We start from the raw sequence: 13710 nt of genomic DNA on the forward strand, positions 1-13710 counted from the left end.
AGCTCATACAGAGAGGAGGAGAAGAGCAAGTCCTCCCTTGGAAGGACTTCAGGGTGGATTTTAGAGATTTGAAACATGATTTTAGCAACAAAGATCTATTATAACTAAAAATAGCAAGTAACTATTTTGCCAACAAACCTTTTGGAAAAAAAATTACCTAAGACATTCAGATCTCAACACCTCTAATATTTTAAGTGTATTCCCTAAGAAAAAAGTTCTTAAGAGGCACCAAATGTTTAATATTGACCTGAGGTATTCATATAAAACTGTGTACTCAAGAAATAATATTTCTCCCATAAATCTATTTAACTGGTTCCAGAAAGGTAAAAAAGACTTCCAGACTTTTTCTTTTACCTACTGCACTGTTCTCCTAAATCTGAACTTTGGTTCATGGAAGGATGGAAGGATTCAGCTCAGATCAGGATTCAACAGCTGTGACACTGCAAAGAATCACAGTCAAATCCCACTGATTTCATTATGTCATCCTATTTAAAAACAACAGCAGCACTTGGCTGCAGTGCAATAATAAACATGAAATAACAAAATCAGTAAGTTCACACGACACACTACCCTTCAAAATTTTGCTTTCTCTATTTTTTGTCCATGTTTTTGTTTGTATCCAATTGTTGTCCTTGTTCAAATGCTTAAAACATACATTTCCAACAGAAGGGACCACCTGGTTATGGCCAGCTGTTCCCTGAGTGATCCCACACTCACACAAAGCCACGTCACCTGGCCCAGGTAATTTCTCTCAAAGTGCTGAAGTTGGTCTCACCAGATCAGCTGTAATTATGGAACTAACTTCTTCCCTTGGGAAAACTCATTTAAAGAAATCTCTGGGACTCCCTCCACAAACTGTTGCTTTTGTGCAAAGCTGGAACAGGGAATGAACAGATATGGAAAGAAGAGGGTGGAAAGTCATTTCTGCTTTCTAGAATGATGAAAAATGTCCTGGATCCCCTGCATTTCCAAAGACAGCCACCATCACCCGCTGGTGTAAGTCACAGACCCATGTCTGGTAACAGAAAATGCCCTCCAATTTAGGAGTTTGTAGACTTAATTATTCTCCATGAGCTAATTTAAACTGCAGAACTTTGTGGACTCCAATCTTGGAAATTGGAGATGTGTGGAATTTGCAATGTGTGATTTTGGAAATGTGTCAGAAAGACAAACAGGACAGTGCTGGAGCCAACACCTTGAGGGAAGCCCAGCTGGACACAGAGCCACTGAGCAGGGCATCCTTTGGGAATGGCACCTGCAGGAGGCACAGAGCAAAGGGCCCAGGAGCTGAGCCCACACAAGCATTTCCCTGCCTCACCTCACTCAAGGGAGAGGGCTGAGGGCAAGAACCCCCCTCAACACTTGGAATAAATTTTGTCCCTCACACACTTAAAACCCCAAATTCAACCCCCATCCTGAGGAACAGACCCTCCCCTACCAAAACCCCTCATTTTCCTCATAAATGAAATGGAGATGCTTCCTTATTTATTCCTCTGTGCTGACACATTTAGCTTGGAGCAGGCAAAATGCCTTATTTTCAAATTTTAATTGCCTTAGATTAATTTACATCACCACTGGGAGTGAGAGCTGTTATTTACTCTTCACTCAATGCACAAAACTGAGTGCAAAAAATTCCCCAAAAAATCCAGAACAAGCAAGTGTCTAAGTGCCACTCACTGATTCTGATTTTTAGGCATTTATCTGGTTCTGTTTCACATTGTGAACGGGCACTGCTGGGTGCTCAGTAAACTGGGATACATAAAAATAGTGAGAAACACATTCTGACTGGGAGCCTGTATTTTAAAGGAAGTCATAAAACCCCTCCTGTTAACGAGCCCTCCTCCCCTTCCCCTTCCAGCATGAAATGCTTTGGTGTAGAGGAAACAATTTGATTTTTTCCTGTCTCATAAAACAGCCCTTCAAGAGGCGTGCCAGCCCTGCTGACGCATTCCAGGACAGGCAGCAGGAACCCCCTGGCTCCAAGCACAGCCCAGAGCTCCAGGGGAGGATGGAAAGGGAAAAAAGCCCTGCAGGGATTTCAGTCATGAGACTCAGGTTATTTAAAAAAAGGGAAATAAGCCAAACACACCTCACCTGTCCCCAAGGAGTTTAGAACTGCATTGCAACACATTTTGTCATTGGAAAGAAATTCAAACCATAACACGTTGTAAAATGATGGGTATGACCTTCAAAATTCAGCAGTGAAGATTCAATTATTTAAAGAATTAAATGTTTTTAAACAACTATTCCTTAAGAAAAAGAATCAAAAATCAAAACCCACATCTAGAACCTGAGGCAGAAAAACTGCCTGGAAGTGTCCCCAAAAAACCCTGGCCAGGGTTTCCTCTTACTGTGAATATTCATCAGTTGAACTCCTCTGAAGAATTAAAAAAATCTCTTGAGAGCAGCAGAGCCTGCAAGAGTGTTCTGCAATCTGACTTTAATAATGGCAGCAGAGCTGTGACTTGATTCTCAAATGACTGAGCTCTGTTCAAGCCCAGTGACAAACAAAGCCCCATGTCCTGTGCAAAAGGACTCAGCTCTGCACAGCCACTGGCACAGCTGAAGAGCTCAAGATGCCTCTAAAATTCCCCTGGGTCCTACCAAACACTCCTCTGGTGCCCTTGGGCACAGCCCTTCCCTTCCCATGGGGATGCTCAGCTGGCACTCCCAAGGGAAAGGGGTCACACAGTGCTGGGAGCTCTGGGAATGGGGCAATAATCCCTAATAATCCCCAAAATCCCCCCTAATCCTGCAGGCAGGCAGTGCAGGAATTGCTGCTGTGTTGGCAGAGCAGGAGCAGGACACCCCTGGCAGTGCCAAGGCCAGGCTGGAAGGGGCTTGGAGCACCCTGGGATGGTGGAAGGTGTCCCTGCCATGGGATGGGCTTTAAGGCCCCTCCAGCCCAAACCACCCTGGGATTCCATGACCATGCCACGACTACTGCAGGATGTATTCTCCAGGGAACACCCCAGTAAGAGCCTGAAGGGAAAGAAAGGAACCCAGCAAACACAAACCCTGCTGCTGCTCCCAGACCACTGATAAGCCTGACTTCCATCTGCACCTGCCATGCTCCTCCAAGTGCCTCTGGACAAGACAGCCCTGTCCCTGTGTGGGACACTGCAGGGGCACAAGGGCTGTAGCTCAGTGTTACCCTGCACTGTGGCATTCCCATTCTCTGGACATGATCCCTTTGCCCAGGGTTTTCCTCCTGGGAAGCTGAAAGGCCTCAGAGAAAAGGAAAACAATTCTTATCTCATTTGCTTCTGCTGTGCTGTCTGTGCTCCTGCAGAATGTGTTTGGAGATTGTTCACCCACAGGTGATGGTTCCACTGCATTCTGCTGGGAGTTGTGTTCACTCTTTGAGGGCCAGGCTGTGTCAGGACTCTGGAGAGAGTCAGGAGTTTTCACTGTTACCTTTTTAGCATTCTCTAAATATCCTGTCTGTGTTCTTTAGTTAGTATAGCACTCTTTAATACAATACAGTATCAGAAAGTAATAAATGAGCCTTCTGAGAACAGGGAGGCAGAGGCATCACTCCTCCCTGCCACAGGGCTCGCTGTGCATTTACAGGAACACATGGCTGCTCCTCTCCAAAAACCTCTTTGCAGCTGGGACACCTTCTCCTTCTGTTTGGGAGCTGCTGCCACTTGGAGAGACTTTGGCAGCACCAGCTCTGCCAAACTGGAGCTGCAGCAGATGAGGCTGAACGAGCAGCTTGCTGTCAAAATTGTCCTTATTTCTCCAAGCTCTTTAAAAAAACTTATTGAAACTAATTATTAGCTTATTTAACTACTTGTTTCTTACACATATCTATCACATTCTATTTTCCTTCCATTTAGGTTTACACCTAACAATTAATATTTTTTAAGAGAGAGAAGATCCCCTCAAACCCCCCTTTCCCCTTTTAGTCCATAACCACCTACAGAGCAGCACTGTTAGGTGTGGTACTGGATATTTTATTAATTTTCACTGGATTTCTTTGCTAAAGGTCACAGCTCCTTGTTGCCCACCTCAAACCCACCCATTTTTATAGAACTAGAGGAGTATCAAGGTATTTGGGAATCTTAAAAACTCTTAATTAAGACTTTTTTTCTTTCTATTTTTAAAGCTGTATTGTTCACTTGCTTCCTCATATTTCTAATTCTAACAGAAAAAGGGAACCCTGTGAGTATTTTTAGAATCCAACTGCTTTTCCCAGCACAGAGGCTTGGGAATTTGGGGTGCACTTCCCAGCACACAAGGATTGAAAGGTTATTCTCCACAAGTACATGATGGGATTTACAGCAAGAGATGCAATATTTAAATGTGGATCTGCTGTGGTCACTGACCACTGTTAAAAATGCCCAAGAAGAAAGTTTTGAAAGCAGTTTATAAATGTAAAATGGTGCTGAAGAAGGGCCAAGGTGGAATGTCCATCCCCAATCAGCTGTGACCTGGATCCAGGCATGACTTTTCTCCCTCTTTCTTTTCCTTCAAGACCTCCAGTGCTGATGTGTGACCAGGAAAATCAAACAGAATCCACCTGAACTTTAAAGACTCTGGATCCACAATTATGAGTTTCTTTTTGGGGAGAAGAGAGAGGAAACAACCAGGAAAACAAGAATCCCCCACTCCAGGCTGTTCTATCCCACTGAGAACAGTGACATCTTACAGCTGGCTTCAGTACTGAACACACATTATGAAAAATGACATTTCTTGGTTGGATTTATGGCATTTCCTTAGGGAATAAACCCCATGAGCCCACGCAGGTTCTCCTGTCAAGAAGGACCAGGGGCTTCTCCCAGCTCCAGATCTTCATCAGCATGAGTCCTGTTACCCACTCAGCCCAAGTGACAACCAATCCTGTCCCTCCTCTCCAAATGGCATTCTGCTGTCTCTGCTATTCCTGTATAATTTAGCAACTCTGAAATACAAGCAACCAATTAAGACCAAGCCCATGTGCTTGTTCTCCCTGCTGGTGTGAGACTGACAAAATCTGATCTTCCCCTTCCCAACACGAGCTGGGATCAATTACAAATTAAGGGTGTTTCTGTCAATCTTCAGAGCCCCGGATATGAGGAATAAATGCAGAGGAAATGCCTTTGGTAGTCATGATGGATATCAAGCTACAGCTAACCCTGCCCTTCCACTCATCCAGGGATGGAAAAAGCAAAGCCACTAAAAACAACAGCCCTCATGATCCACTCCTGGCTGTTTGTGCTTTCCCCTCTAGCAGGAGCCAGAGGCAGGCAGAGGAGCCACCAGCACTGCTTTGTTCCCAGGAAAAAGCACTCCTGACATGACACCACCCAGCCAAGCTGCCAGGAATGTGTAAAATAGGAGGATAAATATGACTGCAATGGGTGGATTTCAGTGCTGTTGAGGGAGGTGTGTTTGGTGTTAATACTCAGCCTTTCTGGTGGCCAAGAGATTTTTATGGGACTGAGAAACTCTCTCAGGAATTCAGAATTAGCCAGTAGTGATAAAATGGACTCAGAGCCTTCCATACACATCCCACCTCACTGCACTTCTGCAGTGGGACAGTAAATATGGAATAATGCAGGTGGAGAACAGCAAGCTGCTATTCTTGTGTGTGTTGGGTATTTCTCATAAAACACTGAAGGTTTTTGCTCCTCCAGGCCCTTGCTCTGCCTCCACTGAACATTCCTGACCTATCACTCCTTTTCCAACATGACATGGAATTTCCTCAAGTTCCTTCTAGCCATCAAATCCCCTGGTGAAAACCAAACTCAAGGTGCCAGTGTTCCCAAGCAGCAGCAGCATCCCCACAACCTTTTATTTGTGGGCTCAGACTGAAGTCAGGGCACCCAATCCCGCATGAATTCCATCAGGAGGTTCCCACTTCTCTGCCAAGCCAACTGTAAATACAGCCATAAAACAAGAAATGAAAACTAATAAGCACAATATAAATGCTGTTCTGCCTCCCTGCAATTCACAGCACGCTGGCAAACATTAATCTATTCCTAATTTAATCTAAATTAGAGCAATTTATTCCAAGCCTGTGCCAGCTTTAAACATGAATAGGCTACTGAGAACTGCTTAGCTCCCGTTTCATCAAGCTAAACGTTCAAGAAGTTTGGGATCTAGGGTGGTTTAATCAGTTCTGCTTCTCAATAAGACTATATATTAGCAGGGCCCATAAAAAGGGAATAAATAAAGATCATTTATTAAACGGGAATTGAGTTGAGAAATGGAACTGACTGAATTCAAACAGCTCCCAGGCCATTTTGAACAGATATGCAGCCATGAGAAACACAAATGCTGCCTTTCCCTGAGGAATAATAGCTAAGTAATGTAAATTAAAATCAAAATTAAACCCCAAACCCCCACTCTTTCAGCACTAAAGAGGAGCACACACTGCTGTGTTTACAGAAAATTAGCACGGGAGTGTACACAACCAGTACAAAACATTCTCTGAGTTTGGCTTTGGCTGGGAGTGTTTGAAGTCAGTTTGTGATTTCAGATGCTGTTTATGTTCCTGAAGCACAGCTCTCCAAATGAGCCTTCCAAGCTGTTCCTGCACCATCCATCTGATGCTGGGTGCTTGCTGGAGGGCCAGGATGAAGGCAGGGACTTCAGGAATGCTCCAGCTCTGTGGAGCCCCAGCACTGCCAGTTCTTAAACGTTCCCCATGTGCAGCTTGGGATTTGACATTTGCTGCTTTTAAAGCTTTCTGGGGACAAACTTGAATCCTGTGAAGGGAAAGCCTCAGGGATATATGGAGATCAGACAGAAGCAGGGAGGAAACTCCCCTGCTACTCCTGGCTCTGGGGGTGCTCATCCCACTGCATTTTTCATTCTCTGACTTTCAGATCTTCCTGCTGCACCAGACCAGAGGTTCTTCCTCATGTCCCCATGTCCCCAGTGCAGCAGAGCCAGGTGCCCTCAGCCCAGAGCTGCTCTCCCAGAACCAAGGGCTCTTTGTGCTGCTTGAACATCCAGTTCCACCCCAGGTCCCTCACCATCTCCCACTCCCCCAAACCCACACTTCATTCCTTTCAGTACTTTTTCCTCTTGGCAGAAATTGTGAATTTTGGTCTGCAAGGCTTTGCAGCCTCCCTGCTCAATTTTTATCTATTTCTTCCTGGTGGATGCTGAGACTCCTGAAAGCCACTCCTGGAAACCACAGGGACCTCTTCCCATTGTCCTTCATGGAGACATGCAAAATTGGACAAGGCAGAAAGAACATGAGAATGTTTCTGTGTGAGAGAGGAATCAGGAGACCCTGCAGAGGAACACCCAGACTCCTCCTTACTGCTCCTTGAATAAGAACAATATATTTTTATCTTGTGCTGGCATTTCATTCACAACACCCTGCAGATTTTTCAAGTACTTCTGCAGTCTCCAAGAACTCTATGGACTGAGAATGCTTTCATTCACAATATGTAACTAAAAAATACTCTAAAACATCACCTCTGTGAGAGAGAGAGCCTGACAAGGTACATCTGATATCTATGAAATCATCCAAAATAGGTCCTGAGGTGACAGGAGAGGACTCTGCCTCAGGGCTTGAACCAGGCAAGGCCTATTTATGGGATTTTTTACACATGGCAAATACCCAAATGTGGAATTGAGTGTTTCAAAGCAGAGCACAGTTGGCCTGTTAGTGCCAACTTTTGCATTTCTTTCAGTAGGAGCCAAAACTTGTCAACAAGAACTTCTATTTGCCTCCTAAAACAGCATAATGAAGCTTAGAGTTATGGAAAACACAGAGCATTTCATCTCTCCTGACTGAAATAAGGCTTTTAACATTGCCTTTAAAATCCAGCTACAGCTGAGAATCTTTTCAGTCAGGTCAGGGGAGCTGAAATGGCCTCTGTGTGAGGAATGGGAATCTCCAAGTCAGCCTGAAATGACTTCACACAGTCCAGTGCCATGTGCAGTGCAGAAATGACAGATTTTCACCACCAATCTTAACTGAAATGTGCTGGCTTTGGGAAACTTGGATCAGATTCCTGATGTTCTCCACCTTTGTGGGGCCCAGAGAAGCCCCCAGCCCACCCAGCTCCTTTCAGTGCTCCAAGCCTGCACAATCTCCTGGCCAAACCTGGCAGAGAGCTACCAACATTAAATGGAATTGTTTATGGACAGAACTCAATTCCTTTGGTAAAGCACTGATTCAGGGCAAAAAATGATGTCTTTAAACTTCCTCCAAGTTAGGATCCATGGAATTGGGCTCAGCAGAGGCACTGGGATCAGGCAGTGGTGTCAGACTGGACTCAAACAAGGTTTGTGATGTCAGGCTGCCATCAACACCAGCACTGGTGCCTCTCCCAAGGAGATCAGCAGGAAGCACATCCCATGGAATTGTCAGGTCTGGCCATTGCATGCAGAGCACCAAGACCAAGAGGGTCCATCCCCACCCCAGCCTCTGGGTCAGGACCACAGAGCAGGGCTGGGGGCTCCCCTGAACCCCAACCTGAGCAGGACCACCTTTAACCAGGCTGCTCAGGGCCTTGTCCAGGTGTGCCCTGAGAGCAGAGATTGCCAGAGCTCCCTGGGCAGCTGCTGGAGTGCAGCTCCCTCCCTGTGAAGCTGCATAAATTCCTCTGCTTGCAGCTTCTCCCTGTCCCCACCACGTGCCCTGTGTCCCCATCCCTGCCTGAGCAGTAACAGGGGCTCCAGGATGAATCAACCTCAGCACATCCAGAACATCCCATCTCCCAGTTTCCATGGTTCTCCACTCTGGATTGCCCCAGTTTAGCTTCAGGGATACCCTCAGAGACAGCACCAAAGGCCTGGCTAAAGGCAAAGCAAACCAAATCTGCTCCTCTCCTCTCAGGCACAGGCCCAACCATTTCCCCCCAGAAGGCCATGGGAACAGCTGGGCACAGCTGGCCTTTGGCAGATGTTGTTCTCTCATGCACCCACACCATGGCCACCAGGGGGATTTGCTCCATAACCTTCCCTGAAAAGGTTCCAGCTCCAGCTGAGCTTTGTCTTTCCTACATCCCTGCACTTCAGGCAATTTTCTGCCTTTGATTCCAGATTCCCTGGGCTTTTACTTTGTGTTGAAGCCCAGCTGGCAGCTCCTTCTTTATCCCTCCTTCTCTCCTGGACACACACTCCCAAGCCCTGCCCTGTGAGCAGCCCACTGCTGTGCCCTGGTCCTTCAGGATCAAATGGTGTGCCTCCTGTTAACACAGCCTCCTATGGAAACCTTCCAAAAATCTCCCAGACAAGCCAAAGCCTCCTGTCAGGAAGCTGAAGGCTGGAATTCTCAGCTCCACTCACCAGCCAGACACAGGCAACGAATTCCAGCCTGCTCTGGGAACTGCAAGTGTCACACACAGAGCACCCCCACATGGCTCAAAGCCCTCAGGAGCACCAGGGCTGGGCTGAAAAGCTCCATCTCCTCCCTGCCCTGCAGGACCCAGGCTCCAGCAGACACAAACTGCTGTCCTTCCACCCACTGACCCCTGTGCCAGTGCTCCTGGCTGCCTCAGCACCGTCTCCAAAGTGAGGAAATGCTGGAATCAGCCTCTGAGGGTGACCCAGCTCCCCGTCCCTCCTCCCTGAAGAACCTGCACCCATCCCATGGAGCCATCCCCAGATGTCTCCATGATCCCAAAGCCTCACAGCTCTACATCTACCCACAGATTTCTAATTCCTCCTCCTTGCTTCCCATGCTGGGAATAATTAAACACATGCAGGATACCCTTGCTTGGACAGAGACCTTTTTTAATGAAAAAACCTGATTTTAAAGAAACAGTTCCATAACAAACAATCCTGACATGGCTCCTACAGCAGGGTATCCAACTCCTTCACTCCTGTACAAGTCACAATCCAGTGAAAACCCCAATTTTGTAGTGTAAAAGTACAGGAGCCCCCCAAAGCACCCCCCTTTGGTTGTGAAGGTGACACAGTGCATCTGAAAGGATGGTTTGAAATTGTTCTCCCATAGCACAGCATATTTGTTTACACTCCAAACCCTGCTTTCCACAGTGTTCAGGCATCACTCCTGTTTTTCCCTGGTGCCTGAGTACTCGTCAATGCCTTTCACACAGGGTGACAGGGAACCATCTGCCTCCCTCCTCCTACTTGTTGCCACCTGTTCTTTTCCCAGTCCCCACATGGCAGCACGAGCAGGGCCAGATTCCCTGGACAAGGCTGGGTTACAGCACCAAGAAACCCCAAAAGCCTCTGTTACCCCAAGGGTCTCACCCCCCCACACAAAAATGCTGTAGAAGTGATGACAAGGAATGGCTCTGCTGTAATTCAGTGTCTCTGCTCCATACGTGGGACATCCAGGGGCTGAGCAATGAGGATTGGAAGCAAAGCTAGCTGGGCTTGTGTACAAAAGGGGGAGGAGAGATTTGAGGTTGCTGACAAAGGCATTCCCAAGGCACAATGGAGATTCTGGGACAGGCAGAAGTCCTCCATGGGGGCATCTGCAGGACACCAAACCACTCATCTCTTCATCAAGGAGCAAAGAGAGAAGCATTGAGACTGAAAAGCCCAATGAGGTCATTTAGGAACTTCCTTCTTTTAGGGAGAATTCCCAAATTCTTCCTGAAAGGCAGAGCAGGCAGCAGAGCTACTCCAGTGACATTCTGAAAGGGTCTGAGTGCCCAGGGCCAGTATCTGAAACAGGGACACAGCTTCACATCCCACGGTGGCTGGAAAGCACATGAGAGGCTTTTCAAGTCCCTTGCAGAATTCTACACCTGATGTTCAGTACAGGGATAAAGAGGATTTAACTCAGACTATTGACCCAATATTCCTCTCTTTTCTATCCTTCCACTTGTCCTCAAAGTCTCTGCTTTTAACACCCTGATTATTTCCTATATTCCTGAAAAGGCAAGGGTTGTGGATTCTGTATGGCCAGTCCCTTTCCAGGTGCAAACTTTTCTAACTGTATTAACAGAATTACCAAAGTTCAGAGGAAAAGTCACTCAAGAAACCTTTCAATTCTGTGCTTTAACATTTTTCCTGTGTGCTAAAAGCTCCCCAGAACTCACCCCAAACACAAAACAGCCCAGCCTAAAAGGTTATGTCTGATGGATGATTACATCAAGCTCATTGCAGGAGATGAGAGTCACAGCCAGACTTTATACAGGTTTCTGTGGGGCTGTGCCCAGGCTGTGCAGAAGGGCAATCACCAAACTCCTGCTCTCTCCAAGTCAGCAATCTGCCCAAACACAGACATCTCCCTTTGGAGCAGATGAAGGCTTTCCCCTCCCTGCATTTCAAACTTCCACTGCCTTCCAGGAGCACAAAGCACAGATGTGGGACTTTGCTTGGATGAGAGAACTCACGTGGCCTCCCTGAGAAACTCCCCAGGGCTTCCACATTCTCATTTGCATTCAGTTCATTCAAGATCGATTTGATAAGCAAAAGGGCTAATGAGAAATGGTTTGTAATAGCCAGATGTTTGCCAATTCCAGCAGGAAGGAGAAAACACAACAGCACAGGAAGGGAAGCACTGCTAACTGGGGAGAACTTTGATGAACACTTAATCAACATTTTGTTCACTGAAGTTACTTTTCAAATTGGTAAAGTTGGCATTTCTCATCAGCAGCTATGAAACAATTAAAAAAAAAGTTTTCTGAATTAATGATTGAAATGTTCAGAATAGTTTTTGCTCAAATTAGGGCTTTGAATTCTCATACCAAGCCAGCTGCCACTACTGCATGTGATACCTTCTCCCTCTTTCTCAGAACAGTTTCCTTCTCCACTGCTCATGGATTGAGAGAAGGTATTTTAAACCCAATATCTGTATTTCTTCCCCCTGTGAATTGCCAGATTTCACATGTCACACTCATTCCTCATGGCACTGCCCATCACAGCCCCCTGCACAGCCCAGTCCCACTCAGATGTGCTCCATGGGGTGTCCCACTGCTGGAGAACAGCATCTCAATGGCCCCAGAGTTGCAGGGACACGGCCCAGGTGTGTCTCTACATCCCCAGTGAGACTTCACCACTGCAGCCCAAATCCTCTGGCAGCATGCAAAAGAGAAAGGACATCATGAGCAAAGTCCTTGAGGACAGCAGGATGAGGTGCTGGAGCAGAGCAGGAAGGAGAAACCACTGGACAAACAGCAGGGGAGGGAAAGGAAGAGGAGTGAGACCACAGGAACTCCAACAACAGCAGTGAGAGTCATTCAGAAACCACTGCTGGGAGCTGGGTGCAAGCACAGGCTCGGGCAGGGCTCCCAAAGCCAAGGCCATTCATTATTCAGTGTTTGAAATGTGGAGAATATGGAATAATGCTTCTGCTGGAAGGGGCTGCAAACCACTCAGGTGATTAATGCACAGAGCAGAAATTAAATTCCTTTTAATAATTTTTCTGGCAATCTGATGACAGCAGGGCAGTGCTGGATGCAGATCCTGACACTGCTCCAAGGCTGGAATCCCAGGGATCTGTGGCATTAAAGCTCCTGACCCCAGGAGAGGGCACCCTGCATTCCCCAAACCCTTGTGGGGAGTACCTGGGGCTCTTCAGCCAGCAGGGAAACACACCCAGATCCAAAGAGGAATTCAGAGGGAGTAGCAAGAGCACAGCTACTGTACAAAACAACTGGAAAATAAACAGGAAATCTCTCTCTATGGCTCATTCCAAGTTTACTCTCTGCACACTGGACACCAAAGCCAGGGACAGCAGGGTCACACCTGTTCAAGGTGTGAAGTTCCATCAAACCTCCAGCCATGGCTAAGACTGTTTTTCCTAAATCCTCTCCATCCAAAAAAGAAAGAAATTAGCATTTAAAACAACCCCCTTCCAAAAAGACAACACAAAGCCCTCCTCAGCATAGTTTTAGTATTTTCTTCTCTGACTTGTTACCCCTCATCCTCTGGGGTTTTCTTCCCTGGGCTCTCAGAAATTATTTTTCAGAACTCTGTGACCTGAAAGAGCAAAACAACCTGATGCCTTGGGGATGATATTTGCAGTACCTCTCTTTTGGGATCTTTAATCCTAACACCAATTGTTCTGCCTTGCCACCCCAGCCATGCAATGCAGTACACTTTATAGGGAGCATTGGCAGGAGTTCCACTGATTGGAGCACAGGGACAAATATTTACCTTAAACTGCAGCTATAAACCACCAGATGTGCAGCTGCAGTTTGCAGGAATGACAAAGTTCACTATTTTTTACACTAATAGCAGAAAAAAAGCTTCTGACACTGGAATCACTTTGATATAAAACATTTGGGGTGATCTGGGGCGTGCTCCATAAGTTCATCCTTTCCAGGTTTGTGATTTTAGTGACTGTTTTCATTTGGGCTATTCTGCTTTTGCTTGTAAACCTCAGCAGGCAACATTTCTGACCATGTTTGATTACTGCACCAAATATTATTCAAAATACAGGATGGACCCTGCAGAATTCCTTCAATTCTCCTCACTAAGTGTACAGAAAGCAGCCCTGGATCACTAACAGGATTTTAAAAAAATCAACCCTGCTCTAGCTGAGCCATTCACAGAGCCCACCATGTGGAAAGGTCCCTTGGAATGGTCCCTCCCCACTTTTGGCTCTCTGCTGTCACAGTTTATCTTACCAAGGTCAAGTATTATCAGCTGGGCTCCAGCCTGAGCATTTCCAACATCGTTTTCTGCAATGCACTGATAGAATCCTTCATCAGACTTCACCAGCCCCAAAACTTGCAGGTTATGTTCTTTCTGAGGAGCAAAGGGAGAAAACAACACTTAGAAATGGGCTGCAATTGCTAAAACAATGGTGTCAGCAGGGCAGGTTACTGTGGCAGGAGA

At 46.4% G+C, this 13710-nt stretch overlaps 1 protein-coding gene across 4 annotated transcripts in view; it reads right to left on the reverse strand.

Moving 5' to 3' along the window:
* NEO1 (neogenin 1) overlaps nt 1-13710 on the reverse strand; it is a 175127-nt gene that overhangs the window by 52157 nt on the left and 109260 nt on the right. For all 4 annotated transcript variants that reach the window (XM_059857980.1, XM_059857979.1, XM_059857978.1 and 1 more), the window contains exon 7: nt 13500-13620. In XM_059857980.1, coding sequence (XP_059713963.1) covers nt 13500-13620 — 121 coding nt within the window. The remainder of the gene's footprint in view (nt 1-13499; nt 13621-13710) is intronic.

The sequence above is a fragment of the Haemorhous mexicanus genome, chromosome 13 (genome assembly GCF_027477595.1).
Source record: "Haemorhous mexicanus isolate bHaeMex1 chromosome 13, bHaeMex1.pri, whole genome shotgun sequence".
NCBI lineage: Eukaryota > Metazoa > Chordata > Aves > Passeriformes > Fringillidae > Haemorhous > Haemorhous mexicanus.